Genomic DNA, 16,253 nt, shown 5'->3' on the forward strand with positions numbered 1-16,253 from the left:
GCACAGTATAGTGATACTGGTTCCAGCTGATGTAGAGGGAAGTAGTTCCAGCACAGACCAAATTTCTCTGTTTATTGAAGTACCCTGCAATATCTGCAAATGATGATGGATGCCAGGCAGTATTCACTCATGACTTAAGATATCATTTTGTCTTAGCTCTCCTGAACATTACTGCATTAGAGAAATATTCAGTCAGGATTTATATTCTGGTTGTCAGAGTTGACAACACAGGAGATAACACCATTGCATTAAATCTGCCACACTGAACCTGCACACAGGCCATACAAACAAACTTCCAGTAGTGTCTAAACATTACAGATGGAATTGGCCACATGAAGCAAAACAGTTCTCAGGACAGCTGTGCTGTTCCTGGGTCACAGAGCTGTTGAAGATAAGGAACCTCTGGGCATCACCTGGTCTAATTTCTATGCTCAAGAAGGGTCATCAAGAGTAGAGGGCCCTGGACTATGTAGAGAAAGCTTTCTACTTTTTTTTATTCTCCAAGGATGGAAAATTCATCACTTCCCTGAAAACATCTGCCAGTTCTCAGTAACCTTCATAGTAAAAATGTGACTCTTGATGTTCAGGAAGAACCTCCTGTACTTGAGTTTATGCCCACTACTTCTTGTCCTGTCACTGGGCATCACTGGAGACAGCCTGGCTCCACCTTCTTTGCACCCTCCCTTCAGGTGTTTGTATACCCTGACAAGGTTCCTCTGAGCCTTCTCTTTTCCAGGCTGAAGAGTTTCAACCATCTCAGCCTTTCCTCACAGGGGACATGCACCACTCCCCTTCATTTGGGTGGCCCTTCATTGGACCCTTTCCAGCAAGTCCATACATCACCTGTAATTGGAAGCCCAGACCTGGATACAGAGGTACCTCACGAGTGCTGAGGGGACACGAATGATCCCTCCCCTCAGCCTACTGTCCAGACTCCTCTTTGTGCAGCCAAGAACACCACCAGCACTTGCTGCCTCGTGGCAGTGCCACGTTGCCAGCTCGCCTACAAGCTGGTGTCTATCAGGGCCCCCGTGGCAGCTCCTGCAAAGCTGTTTTCCAGCTGGGCAGCCCCCAGTATGTACTGATGGCTGGTGTTATTCCTCCTAAGGTGCAGAACTTTACCCTTCTACTCACTGAACTTCATGAGCCTCCTGTCAGTCCATTTCTCCAGCCTGTTTCTCCAGCCTTTTGAGGTCCCTCTGGATGGCAGCACAACCCTCTGATACATCAACTACTTCTGCCAGTTTTATGTCATCACCAAACTTGCCAAGGGTGCACTCTACCCCATCGTCAATAATAATGATAATAATTAATAATCTTCATTATTAATGAAGATATTAAACAGGATCAGACTCAATTTTGACCCCTGGGATCACTGCTTGATACTGGCCTCGAGTTAGACTTTGAGCTGCTGATCACCACCCTCTAGACCTGGCCATTCATCTGCCAGGCCAGTTATTCAGTGTGGAAGTTTATCAAGTTGGTCAAGTGTGAACTCCTCTTGGTAAAGCCACGCTAACGGCTCCTAATGTTTTTCTTGTCAATGTACCTAGAAATGGTCTGCAGGGATTCCGAGTTCTCCTTCTTGCCCTTCTTGAAAACTAGGCTGGCATTTGCTTGCTGCCAGTATTCAGGCATTTCTCCCAGTCACCATGGTCAGAGAATACTGGGGGTGGCCTTGCAATGACATCAGTCAGCTCCCTCAGCACTTGTGGGTGCATCCCATCAGTGCCCATGTTCTTAGGTGTGTTCAGTTTGCTGAAGTATTCCCTGACCTGATCCTCATCTACCAAGGGTACATCTTCCTCACTCCAGCCTTTCCCCCTCTCTGTGGGACCTGGGATACCTGAAGGTTAGTCTTTCTGGTAAAGACTAAGGCAAAGAAGGTATTCAGTATCTCAGCCTTTTCTGTGTCCTGTGGAACCAGGTCCCCACAACATTCAGCAGCAGGACCACATATTCCCTAGTCTTTCCTTTGCCATTAACAAATTTAGAGAAGCACTTCCTTTTATCCTTGACATTCCCCACCAGTTTCAGCTCCAAATGGACTTTTTCATTCCTAGCCATGCTTTCTTCTGCATTCTTGAACAGTGTCTCATTACTCCCCCAGGTTACCTTCTCCTGCAGGTATACCTTCTGTATGCTTTTTTTTTTTCTCTTAGAATTTTGCAAGGAGCTCATTGTTCATCCCCACAGGTCTCTCTGAGTTTTTACTTGACTTCTTGCTCACTGGCACAAACTGCTCTTGAGCTTAGAGAAGGTCATGCTTGGAGACCGATCAGCTTTCTTGATCCCCTATTTCTTCTAAGACCTTATCCCGTGGGACACTCTCAAGCACATTCCTGAAGACACCAAAATCTTCTCTCTTAAATCCAGAGTTGTGTTCTTGTTTTGTTCCCTCTTCTCTCAGAATCCCAGTTTCCACCCTCCCTTACTCACTGCTGCCAAGGTTGCCTTTGACTTTCACACCCCCAGCCAGCCCTTGCTGTTTTGTGAATACGAGGCACAGCAGAACACCTCTCCTGGCTGGATTGTCAATAATTTTTACAGCAGGAATTTTCCACTTATTTTCACCTGATGTCTTGTCCATCCAGTAGAAATTGGGGTGGCTGAATTCCTCCACAAGGCCCACAGCCTGCTAATGTGAGGCTGTTTCCAGCTGTCTGTTGAAGGCCTCTTTCACTTGCTCATCCTCATCAGGTGGTTTGTAAGAGAAACCTGCTGCAGTATCACCCATATTGGCCTACTCACCTACAAACCCTCTGCTGGCTCCTCATTCATCCCCAAGGAGATCTTCGTGCATTCCATCTATTCTCTCACATAAAGGACAGCCCAACCTCCTCGTGTTTTCAGGCTGTCCTTCCCAAAGAACCTGAATCCCTCCATTGCAGCACTCCATCCACAGGGGCCATCCCTCCACATCCTCCGGATCCCAACAAGGTCACAGTCCTGCAACTGCACAGCAGTTCTCTAATTCCTCGTGTTTACTCCTCATCCTGGGTGCATTAGTGTGCAAGCACTTCAAAGAGGCAAAACCACAATTACATCTAAAAAAGAAATTAAAGGGTCAATCTCCTTTAGTTCCCTGGTGGCATCAAGTGTTTTTCAGTAGTGGTTCCTGAAGATATGCAGAAAATGGAAAAGTTGTCTTAAAATTGGACATGGATTTTTGATTAGCTAACAACTGAACCCACCTTCTCTGAGTAGACACCAGACACACGACCTGCTCTATCTCTCTGGGGCCCGGGCAGCACCACAACAAACTTGGAATCAACTTATTTTCAAATATTCATCTTGACAGAAAGTTATGCAGAAACCACAGGTGAGATATCATTTCAGTCTTGTAAATCACCAAACACAGAGTAAGAATGAAACACTGAATAACATTTTATCAGCTTAAGGGCCTACAGTATAACATACTGGTTTTTTGTAAATGTGTTATTTTATACCATTACATAATACACAGGATCTAAGGCTGACTGAGCCTCAAATTGTCTGGATCTTTGTAAAAAAAATTAAAAAGAAGATGCAATGTTGTATATCTAAATTTGAACTTAAACATTGATTTTGTATAGTCTAAAACTGATTTTCAGTTCTGTAAGCTGATGTTCTTCCTTACAGATCTATTCACCAGGATTTGACAGCTAATTTAATTACTTTATAAATGTCACCATTGATTTTAGGAAAAAGCTGGAAGCATTAATGGAAAATAGAAACTCTGAACACAGCCAAGGCAATATGTCTAAGATGTAATTGCATTTTAGATATAAAATGCATCTTTACAAAGATTTTGCTGAACATGAAGCAGTTATGTTGCAGCTGGCAACAAGAAAACAGCAAGTTTCAGGGAGCAGTAAGAGACAGTAATGATCTTTTCATATTAATGCCAGTTGGCAGATAACGAAAACACCATGCAGATACCCCCTTCACAACAAGCAATACCATAGCTGTTAATGGACCAGTGGAGTGAAGAAGAGAGTGAATACAGTCACAGCTGGAATCAGCCCAAGTAGCAGATTCAGCTACTGAAAAGAGAGGAGACTCTTCCTGAACTGCTCAGGGTACAGCAGTCACCCAAGTGGGGCATAACCAGAGTCACGCTGAGTTACAGTTCTTCAATTTATTAGGACCAGTTCAAATGAGGTCTCGAAAGCAGGGGAATAAAAACCCACTTTCCAACCCCCTCCCACCCACTATGAAGCAGGAGCTAATCTGCACTGAAAGAGTGGCACCAAAAAGCATAATCACCTCAGTTGGTGACTTCTCACTGAGGGGCACTGAAGCACCCATTTGCCATCTGGACAACCACTCTGTAAACCATCCCCAAGGAATTAGGGAAGGCTCCTCCCAAAAGGTGAAGAGGTCCATAGCCCAGATTAAGTGTCTCTACACTGCATGCAGCATGGGTCACAAGCATGAGCTGGAAATTATGGTGCAATCAGAAGACTGTGACCTAATTGCTATCATGGAAACATGATGGGACAAGTCACACAGCTGAAGCAACTGCAGCTGAGGGCTACAGGCTTTTTGGGAGAGGCTGGGAAGAAGGGGTGGAGATGTTGTGCTCTGTGTTAAGGGACTGATAGAGAGACAGCCATGAACAGGTTGAGAGCCTGTGGATAAAAAGCAAGGACAGGACCAACAAAGGACACCATATGGCTGGGGTCTGCTACAGGCTGCCTGAGCAGGGGGAACCTGCTGAGGAGGCCTCTTGCTTCAGGATCATCATGCTCTCAAGCTCTCATCCTAATGGGGGATTTCAACCACCCAGATATCTGCTGGGAAAGTAATATAGATGTCTGTAGGTAAACCAGAGACTCCTGGACTGCATCAAGAACAAGTTCATGGTCCAGGTACTGGATAAACCAACCAGAGGAGAAGCGTTACTGGATCTATTGCTCACCAGAGCAGATGGGCAACCATGTCCTGGCTGAGACCATGGTCTCAGTGGGACATGGGCCTGGAAGAAGGACCCTCAACTTTGGAAGAGTGAATTTCATCTGTTTAAAGAATTAAAGAATGATAAGAAATAAAGAAAGAAGAGCTGACCAGAGCTGGCATCTCTTTAAGGACACTTACCTTAGACATCCAGAGTTCTCCATCACAGTGTGTAGGAAATCAAGCATGTCTGAGCAAGGATTTGCTCCTCAAACTGAGGAGAAAGAAGAAAATTCACAGCCAGTGGAATCAGGGACAGGTGACCTGGGGAGGGTACAGGAATAGAGTTTCGATGTGTAGGGATGGGGTCAGGAAAGCTGAGGCACAAATGGATAAGAAAGACTTGAAAAGGGATGTGAAAAATAACAAGTACACAGCTCAGAAAATAAAGTCCAAGGAGAATGTACTCCCACCTCCAATAAATGAGAAGGAACTGATATCAACAGATATGGAGAAGGATGGAGTACTCAATGAGTTCTTCACCTCAGTTTTCACTGATCACCAGGCTTCCCATGTCTCTGAAGTCCCCGAACATCTAGGTGGGAGCTGGGGGAGTGAAGTCCTTCCCACCTACCAGAGGAAAGCAGGTTTGAGACCACCTGATGAGGCTGAATAACCATCAGTCTATGGGACATGATGAGATGCATCCTGGGATCCTGAGGATACTGGCTGATGTTGTTGCCAGGCACTTCCCCACGATATTTGAAAAGTCATGGTGGTCAGGTGAAGTCTCCAGTGACTAGATAAAAGGAAACATGACTATTATTTTTAAAAAAGGGAGAAAGCTAGACCCAGGGAACTGTAGACTGATGAGCCTCACTTCCCTCTGAGAAGGTCCTAGAGCAGATCCTCCTTGAAGATATGCTAAGGCACATTAAAGATAAGGACATGTTTCGAGGCAGCCAGCATGGCTTTACCGAGGGCAGATCATGTTTGACCAGTCTAGTGGGCTTCTGTGATGGAGTGACTGCAACAGTCAACAAAGACCAACCAATGTCCTCTGTCTAGACTTCTCCAAGCCCTTTGACACAGTGCCACACAACATCCTTGCCTCCAAATTGGAGAAAAACTGGACAAATTGTCTTAAAATTGGACATGGATTTTTGGTTTGTAAGGAATTGGCTGATGGACGTAGCCAGAGAGATGTAGCCAATGTCCAGGTTGAGCTGGTGACAAGTGATGTCCTTCAGGGCTATGTCTTGGGACCGCTGCTCTTCAATATCTTCATCAGTGACACAGACAGTGAGATCAAGTGAAACCTCAGAAAGTCTGGAGATGACATGAAGCTGAGCACTGCAGTGGACACACCTGAAGGATGGACCTGGACAAACTTGAGAAGTGGACCCACCTTATGAGATTCAACAAGGCCAAGTGCAAGGTGCTTGCACCTGGGTTGAGGCAATGCCAGACAGGGGAACAGCCTGGGAGAAGAGGTCATTCAGAGCTGCCCTGCACAGAAGGACTTGGGGGTTCTTGTGGGTGAAAACCTGTGGGCTCTCACAGCCCAGAAGGCTGACCATGCCCTGGGCTGTGTCAAAAGCAGAGTGGGCAGCAGGTAGAGGGAGATGATTCTGCCCCTCTACTTTGTTCTGGTGAGACCCCACCCAGGGTGCTGCATCCAGCTCTGGCATTTTCAGCACAAGAAAGATGTGGACCTGCTAGAGAGGGCCATGGAGACAAGCTGGAGCACCCCTCCTATGAAGGCAGACTGACAGAGCTCAGGTTGTGCAGCCTAGAGAAGAGAAGACTTTGGGCAGATCTTATAGCAGCCTTCCAACACCTTGAGGACTTATAGAAAAAAGAGAGAGCTACTTTTTATGACTGATACTGGTTGGTCAAGGGAGGAAGAACTTTAGAATAGATTTAAATTATATATTCTAAGAAATTCTTTACTCAGAGCGTAGTGAGGCACCACAGCAGGTTGCCCAGGGAAGCTGTGGATGCCCCATCCCTGAAAGTGTTCAAGGCTACATTGAATTGGGCTTTGAGCAACCTGACCTACTGGAATTTGTCCCTAACCATGGCAGGAAACATCAGGAGATGGAACCAGATCATCTTCAAGGTCTCTTTCAACCCAAGCCATTCTCTGATTCTGCAAAATCTTCCTTGGACCAGGACTCAGAGGCTACTAAAATTGTCACATTATCAAGAAAAGAGCACTCTCTGTTTGTCATTTTGCTTGATGCTTCCTTTGCAGTAAATAAACACAGCAAAACAGTTCTGGTGTTGCATAAATGCTCGGGGGGGGGGGAGGGGGGAGAAAGAATATACCATCCAGTGTTAACTGTAAATTTTAAACCAATATCTGTTGTAAGACTGTGTTGTTCTTAGGCACTCATTAATTAAATTTCCCGTTATTTACTATCTTTATAAGTTTGTCTTCCTAGATTATATTTGGCTGTTCTTAAAAACTGGGCCACATTATAGAACAAGGGAAAATAACACAATTAAAAGCAATTATCTGATTTACTTTTGCACATTGAGCTGATATGTGTTCTAGAAGACATATTTCAATTACTCCCAATCTTGCTGCTTTGAAAGAGCAGCTACTTGCAAAGCAGAACAAAGTACTGAGTTTTAGGAAGTGTAGTGTTTGAACAGCTGTAGACAGTGCAGTGTAGAACTAAAAAACACATTGTTTTCCTTCAGGAATGTAAGCATTTGACCTCAAAAGCTTGTAAACAGCAGAAATTTCAATTGGCACATAAAATTCCTCTCATTCATAAAATTGTTCACCTTCAAAAATCAAAAAAGAAAGTATGAAACACGCCAATAACAGAAATCTCTTCTCTGGTGGTGCTGTTTTCTAGTGAAAGATAATAGTTTAAAACATAATTGCTAGTAAAACAGTGGTTGCATAGAAAAGCAATAAAATCAGACCTAATTCAAAACAAGCTCTCTTTTGACGTACAGATTTTTTACTGTGATGGACGACAGCAATAAAATTATATTTGAAATCATGTGATAAGTATGGTGTTTTTACTCTAAAGGACAGAGAAGTAGAACTCAAAGGCAGTTATGTTGAAATTAGGAAATTAGTAATAGCTGGCACTACCCATTGGACATCTCAGGTGTCATCAGCTTGGAGAAGACATGACTTGTTGCAGCTATCCAACATAAATTGGCTTATGAGAAAGAGGGAGAAAGGGTTTTTTTTTACCAGGGTTTGTAGTGACAGGACAAAGGGTAACAGTTTGAAACTGAGAGAGGGTAGAATTAGGTTTAGATTGGATCTAAGGAAGAAATTCTTCACAACAAGATTGGTGAGTTGTGGATACCCCATCATGGGAAGTGTGCATTGTCAGCTTGGACTGAGCTTTGAAAAACCTGACCCAGTAAAAGATGTCCCTGCCTGTGACAGAGGGATTGGGGTAGATGATCTTTGAATGTCTCTTCCAACCGAAACAGATCTGTTAGTCCATGAAAATTAGATTCACAGATGTCCAAAGTCAAGTTGGAGAGCACCGGCTGGATCCCCTGTGTACCACTGGCCTTGCATTTTACATCTTAATTATTACAGAACTTTTTTTAAGGGAAGTGCTAACCTGAACTTAAAGATTGCTAGTGGCTGAGAATTTATGAGTCTTTTATAAGTTGTCTCATGGTTACTTTTACTGAAAAACAGAGCTTCTGTTTCTAGTTCAGATATGTGAGTTCAAGTTTGTGCCTTCTCCCTTACATTTGCCACTGCATTAAAAAAATCCTGGGTTTAAACTGTGAATTTGCATTGAAAAATATTGAATAAATGGACTTGTGAACAACACTGCCCAATCAAATAAAAAATGCATGGGTTTTATTTATGCTATTTGTTTTTCTCTGACTGTCCCCCAGTTTATCTGCACCACTCTTACCTGTGAACAGCAAAAATCTCTTGAGTAAGATTAGCTGCAATGCTAAAAAGTACTTATACAATGTCTCTATCCAAGTACTTTCTGTTTAAATATCCAGCAATTCTGATACTAGAATTTGCACTAACATTTTTGGTTTTTAACTTGGTTTGCATCCCCAGTTTTTTGTAGTTACAGCTCCCATAATGTCCATCTCAGTTCTATAAGCACAGAGCTTGTGATTTCCATTCCTGTGATTTTCAGTGGATATTAGACTATGACAGAACTCTAGAAATAGAATTTCAAGCAATGTCAAAACAGATGTCTTACAGAAGTTTATTACACCAGTATCAATACTTAACCAACGAAATGTATAATTTCAATAAAAGAAATTTGGTAGGGTAGTTTCACATAGCCTGATTTCTCTAAGCCCACTTTGGTTGCCACTGTTTTATCCTCTTTCATTATCTAATAATAATTTAAAGAATAGTCTTCTATTATTCTAAGATCAATGTCATTTTTTCTTAGAGTTTTTTAAGTTTCCCTTTAATCACAATTTGTTTAAGATCTGCTTTAGCACCTGGAGACCAATTTGACTGGGTTTCATTTGGATAGTAATATAACTGCAGAAGCTTGCAATTGGGATAATAAGCATACCTATTCCCTTCTTTTAAAAGATTGAATGCTAGAATGTTAAAAAGAAAACATCCAAAGCAGTATGTTTTTTTCTATATGGAAGTCTGAGGAGCATATCCTTCATTGCTTTGTTTTTTTAAATATGACTGAGTTAAGTGGCATTCTACTGCACAAAGCTGAAAATACCTCATCTATAACAAAAAAAAAAAACAAGATGTAAAGATCATCTCACTTAACTGCACTCATAAGTTTAGAACCACTTCAATTCTTTAATTTGAGTCTAATTAGGGTCTAAATTCTCAAAATCTCAATCTTTTTGGATTAAAAAGTATTGATTTATTAAACAAAAAGTACATGTAAAACTAAGTTTCCGAAGGCCTACACTATATACACTTAGATAATCATATATAAACAGATTATTAAATAGCAAGCAACATAACTTTTTACCAGCAAACTTACTCTTACACAACTTGGAAAATGTCAATAAATGTCCACAAAATCCTGTAATCTGAAACCATTAATAGAAGACCTTTATCATCATTCTACTGGTAGCATTAGCTCATACTGCTTAGTCCTTAAAATCTTATTTAATGCACTAGTATATTATAAGACTGCTTAGCACAGAAGTTTCAATTACATTGGTACTTGAATTTGCAAACAGGTAAAATCTTATAATATGCTGGGAAAAAAAAAAACAGGAAAACTGCTACAACCTTCTACATAAACAGTTGTTGAAACTTTAAAAAGTGAACTTTTTAAAAAAGAAGGACAATTTTCTTGCAGAACAGAAAGTAAATGCAAATAACTATGGGTTATTTGAATATTGTAAATAACTAAATGTGTTATTTGGTCTTAAAAAAACAACAAGTCACATTCATTTTCTAAATTAGTCTATCCCCTCTTATAAAATCAAATCTCTTTATAAGATCATGTTTTATGTTTCACTGTTTCAACTGCAACACAGAATGTCTCCATCTTTCCTCTATGCCTGTTTGTATTTTATCAGAGTGAATATTTACTTTCAGCAGGTCTAGATGCAAATTAGTGACTGCTGCTGTTGAACTTGAAAATAAATATGTTGACTTAAAATGTGAAACAGCATCTTGTAAAGGCTCTACTGCCCCTTGTTTTTATCTGCAGTTAGTGGGAACAACTACAGTAATAAATAAATAATTCCTTATGATTTTGATGTGATTCTGGCCATTTATATTTTCCAGTGTTTACTATTCAGGTGGATAAAAAGAGAATTATTCAGATATCCACTAGTGATTTAGAGGTTTTTGATCTTCACAGCTGAAGACTGAGTAATACTTTCGTAGTGTAGGAAGGAGTAGACTCTGTGAAAAGAGAAAAAAGAAATACATCTCAGATTTTAGCTATGTAATCCAGCACAAATAAATGAAACTCTTAGGTAGAAACAGCAGGGCTTGGTTTTATTTCAAAGGTACTCTGCAAATGATCTCTGTGACTTCACTTTAGAAATAGAGAGCACGAACACTCAAGTGCTCAGATTATGGACATTAAGGAACAAAAGTCCAGTATCAGAACATGAAAACTATTCTGAAGCCACATCCTGTGGCCTTTCTTCATATTTCTCTTTTACCAGGTGTCATAGTACAGATCCCTTAAATTATTCCTGCAAGGAGTGGAAAGATAACAAAAGATTGATTCCACTAAAAGTCATTTCTACACACAAACTCTCAGAGGGATTAAAATAGAGCCTAGAGGTTACTCTGGCTCATAGGAAACTCCCTTTGTATCCTAACATTTTACTAAAGACTCAAGAGATTGACAGTTTCTTAATGATGGTAAATATAAGACAAAGTAGCAAAACAAATTAATATGCAAAGCTTCAGGTGCTATGTAATAAAGACAGAAGCAGAGATTTTACTATGATTGCACAGTGGTTAAACAGTTAGTAGTACCCTGCTACAGATAATATTATTAAAGAATATTCTACCAGTACAAAGAGCCTTTCATATATATACTGTGCCTCTTTTTGAGGAGGAGAAGCCCTTCTTCAGGAATTCAAAATCACTAATGTTAATCCCAAGTGAGGTAATTAAATCTGGAGAATGAGAATAATCTTTGTATACATTATTAGTGAATTAAGACTAATGCACGTACAAACACACAATTAACTTTGTATACAATATCAAGTGTCCCAATTAGAGCTCAAATTTTTAACAAAACTCATTTGGCATTTTCACTGTTGGTCTTATTCAATACCATAACAGACAATGCAGTTTAAGGATATATTGCTTGGACTCTCAAAAATAAATGGTCCCACCATATGTCTGCATTTATCTCCAAGGCAGCAGGAAGTTTACTGCAGGTTAACACATACCCCTTTCCTTTAGATCTTCAATGTATGCCTTCATAAACTCTTTCTCAACTTGCTCACGTTCGCGTTCGGTTTCTATGATTTCCTCGGTGTCTTCACATACAATAGTTTCAACAGGACTGTTCTTGAGACTTACGAATCTAGACAGAGATTAGCACAAGAATATATGCTACAGGCTGCTGAACATCACTGGCCAACAGGAATGACATTGTAGGAATTGCTACTAGAGCCAGAAGGAGAAGTGTAAAGAATATCAGCTCAGATTTGCATCACGGCATTGTTAGGATACGTCTATTATTGGAAACACAGATTTCAAATGGCACCTTCTCTATATTCCACTTTCCATATAAAAATTATCAGATTTATCCCTTCCTGTCTACCTACATAAATCATTCTCTGTAATAACAGGTATATTTCTTTATTATGGAACTTCTGATGGACTACACTGTAATTTCACATCTGTTGATAAGCAATACAAACTCCTTCCTAACAACCTTGCCTAGTAATCTGGAATTTTGCCAGGATCACTTAAGAAACAATACCTACTTCCACTTTTTGGTTGTTATTACGTTACTTCTCTTTTCCAATGCATGCCTGGACTTGCATTACATTGTATTTGCAAGTTTTCTAAAGCTATATGTTGCAGGTGGAAAACTAGGCAGTTACATACACAACTTGTGTAATGTCCAAATTAAGTGCACAGCATTCTGAAAAACTCTGATTTTCACTCCAAGAAAGGAAAAAACATCAACAGAATTGTTACTTTCAGAAGAACAAATGTTTCACCAAATGATACAGCTTTCTAAAATCTCATGCACTGCTGGGAGTCTGTGATCAGTTGACTTTGGCTGGCCAGGTGTCCACCAAGCAGCTCTCTCCCTCTCCCTCTCCTCAGCAAGACAAGGGGAGAATCACAGAATCATGGAATCATAGAATCAGCTGGGTTGGAAGGGACCTCCGAGATCATCAAGTCCAACCCTTGATCCAACCCCGCTGTGGTTCCCAGCCCATGGCACTGATGCCACATCCAGTCTCATCTTAAAAACCTCCAGGGATGGAGAATCCACCCCTTCCCCGGGCAGCCCATTCCAATGTCTCATTACCCTCTCTGGAAAGAAATTCTTCCTAATATCCAACCTAAACCTCCCCTGGCACAGCTGCAGACCCAGCCCTCTTGTCTTGCTGAGAGTTGCCTGGGAAAAGAGACCAACCCCCCCCTGGCTCCCCCCTCCTGTCAGGGAGTTGCAGAGAGTGAGGAGGTCTCCCCTGAGCCTCCTCCTCTCCAGGCTGAGCGCCCCCAGCTCCCTCAGCCTCTCCTCACAGCACTTGTGCTCCAGTCCCTTCCCCAGCCTCGTTGCTCTCCTCTGGACCTGCTCCAGCCCCTCCATGTCCTTCCTGAGCTGAGGGCCCAGAACTGGACACAGCACTCCAGGGGTGGCCTCACCAGCGCTGAGTCCAGGGCAAGAATCACTTCCTTGGACCTGTTGGCCACACTGTTCCTGAGCCAGGCCAGGATCCATTGGCCTTCTTGTCCCCCTGGGCACACTCTGGCTCATGTTCAGCTTCCTGTCAGTCCAGGAATAGCAGATGAAAAAGTTGTAGGTTGAGACAGCTTAATTAAAATAAAACCTCTGCACAGACGCAAAGCAAAGCAAAGCAGAAACCTAATTCTCTCTTCTCAACAAGTGATGTCTAGCCACTTCCTGGGAAGCAGAGACTCAATACATGTAGCTGGTTTCCTTGGAAGAGAGAAATCTTAATAAAGAATGGCCAACCTTCCTTCTCCTTTCTCTTGGCTTTATATGCTGAATATGACACCACATGGGTCAGCTCCAGCAGTGTCCACTCCCAAGCTCTTGCTCAGCCTCAGCTTATGATGCTTTGTAGGGGTGGGTTGGAGACACAGCCTTGGTGCTGTGCCAGCACTTCTCAGCCATAGCCAAAACCACCTTTCTAGCTACCAGTGCAAAGAACAGCACTATGAGGGCAGCTGTGAGGAAAGTTAAAAATCCGCCCGAGCCTGACCCAGTATAAGGTTCCATAATCAAAGACCTGAACGTTACTTGCAGAAATGCATGACCACCACACCTGTAGACTGAAAGGCCTCTTGGTCTTACCCTGCATGCAGCAATAAGGTGACATTTCACAGCAAAGAACTACTAAAATCATGTGACCTTATTTAACTTTTACCAGCCATGTCTCCCTCTCCCAGCAAGATGCTTTTGGCAGCACTGAGCTTATCCACAACTAACTGCCAGGCTACTGGTCCTCCTCTGAGACAGCTGCTGTGACTCCATCTACCCAGGAACAGCAGTTTGGGCAGATGTACAATGCAAATAACTGGCAGGTGAAAATCAGAAAGGTGCATATATATATATATATATATATATATAATTTCCAGTTGTTGTAGTGCCTCTTTACCACGCTTTGGCTCAGAACTTGTAGAAATTCATGCTCACGAAAGTGTTTCACTTGGTTACATGTACCTTATCTTCTTAACGACATTTTCCCTTTCTCTCTTACTTTTACTTACTTTAGGCCTGTGGTAGACTCACAGATGGCTGTGGGTACCTCAACCAGGTCGTCACCACTGACAACCAGCAAGCTGAGCTTTGGCATATTGACAAGAGCTCGTGGAAGATAAGTCAGCTTGTTTTTCTGCAAGAGAAGTGTCTCCAATTGATCTAACCTGTAAAGACATAAAAAGATAAAGATGGCTTAAAATACTTATTTCAGACAGGAACATCTATCCAAAACACCAATACTGACTTAATCTTCTGTATAATAGGATCAATTACGTGCAACATCTTTGGCTTCTCAAAAAATCACTCAAACCCCACTTTCAACAGATTTTCATCAACTTGAATGGAAATCTCCAGTCATGGTTCAACATTATAGATATTAATAGCACACCTCTGAAAAGTAATCAAAAGCATGCTCAAGATAAAAGGTTACAAAATTTACGGTGCTTTCATGCGGAAGGTGTTGACAGAAAATGATATAAAGCCTCATCATGTGCACCCTGGAACTAATGAAAAATAAAGGTCATCATCTCACAGCTTTGACCATTCTATGAACTATGTATGGCTGTGCCAGGCAGCAAGTCCCCATCTATTGTTTTTCACCAGTAATTAGTACTGTGGGGAGCAAGAGAAAGATTAGCTCCTAGTCATAATGCTCTTGCAAGCTGTCCCGCCGAAATCAATTCAAAGACAGTGCTTCATGGAGGAATTTTTGCTTTATTTCCCCTGGCTTGTCCTAATGCAATAGAAATTTGGGGCTCTGTGTTTATTCCTTGGAGTAGGCAGAAGACAAAAAGCACAGCAAATCGTTGAAGAAAGTTTGTCTTTTTTTTTGACTGCAAGGATCCATTCCCAAAACACCGTTGCAGGATATTGCTTATCTGGTCCACGTGGTCTATTTGAATTCAAGTGAAGATATTAAGTAAGGAGTCACAGTTATTAATCACAAACATTTTCATTAATCACATTACTTTTGTGGTAGTTCACTGAGGTTCCTTGACACTACAGGCATTGAAGTCGTGAGCCTGGGGCAGGTGGTATATCCTGACATTTTGTAGTCTTCAGAATGCAAATGAGCCCAAGGAATCTCAAAAATCAAAACCCAAAGAAAACCTTATTTTTTTGTGTCTGATTATGGTATCTCAGTATAAAGTCTGGCAACTCAGGGGGAAAATGCTCCTTAGTTTGAGTGGGTATCCTTCCATAAAAGAACAATGCCCTCTCAGAAGCATTTTGAATTTAATTAGATCTCTGGTCAGTCCCCCTGGAAAACAATGGCAGGTTTATTTTGTTTGTAACTAATGCATGTGAATTACTAACACAAATTAAGACTTCAGTTCTGCTGTCAGAATAATCTGTGATTACACAATGTCCCAGAAAAGCCTTTTTGCCCAGCAACAAAGCCCTTGAGAAAGTTAAGACTGAATGAGTTTTCTCTGAAATTTCTTCTGCCTCAGGGATTTCTATTCCCAGATCAACAAATAACCCAGAATATTTTTTTTAATAAATTTTAGTTAATAAGGTTTTTTTGTTTACTTTTGGCTGTGTAAAGTTTTGTAAACCAAGTCACCACAGGACTCCAGAACAAATAAATAGGCCCAGGAATAAAAGAGCTTTCTCAGGCTAACAAGTCCCATTAAAAAGATCAGTGTGATTTTGTTTAAAACTAGTTCTAGTGGGCACCTAAACTAAAAGAGTGAATATATGTGTGCACATGCATATGTACTTCAGAGTAGAAGGGGAGGATTGTCAGTGGGTTTTTTTTAATCTTATCAGCATTTTTCTACTTTACTAATGAAATTTGTCAGGTTGTCTCAGTAACCTGAATATGCTTTAGTTTATCTTTTCCTCCTCCCCACCTACCCTCCAGAGATTTACTGCTGCCAACTCCACATGGTGAGTCCCCTTTGCTGGACCTGGGGCAGAATAACCCTACAAGTTTCCCAAAAACCATTGCTCAGATATAATGATAAATTACCATGAAAT

At 41.4% G+C, this 16,253-nt stretch overlaps 1 protein-coding gene across 1 annotated transcript in view; it reads right to left on the reverse strand.

Annotated features, from left to right (window-relative positions):
• Window positions 1-9,087: 9,087 nt before the first annotated feature.
• Window positions 9,088-16,253, reverse strand: part of LRRC2 (leucine rich repeat containing 2) — a 64,337-nt gene continuing 57,171 nt past the window's right edge. The window contains exons 7-9 of the mRNA XM_064643259.1: window positions 14,279-14,434; window positions 11,749-11,885; window positions 9,088-10,738 (exon numbers count right to left, since the gene is read on the reverse strand). Of these exons, the coding sequence (XP_064499329.1) occupies window positions 10,689-10,738; window positions 11,749-11,885; window positions 14,279-14,434 (343 nt within the window). The 3' untranslated portion in view covers window positions 9,088-10,688. The remainder of the gene's footprint in view (window positions 10,739-11,748; window positions 11,886-14,278; window positions 14,435-16,253) is intronic.

The sequence above is a fragment of the Pseudopipra pipra genome, chromosome Z (assembly GCF_036250125.1).
Source record: "Pseudopipra pipra isolate bDixPip1 chromosome Z, bDixPip1.hap1, whole genome shotgun sequence".
NCBI lineage: Eukaryota > Metazoa > Chordata > Aves > Passeriformes > Pipridae > Pseudopipra > Pseudopipra pipra.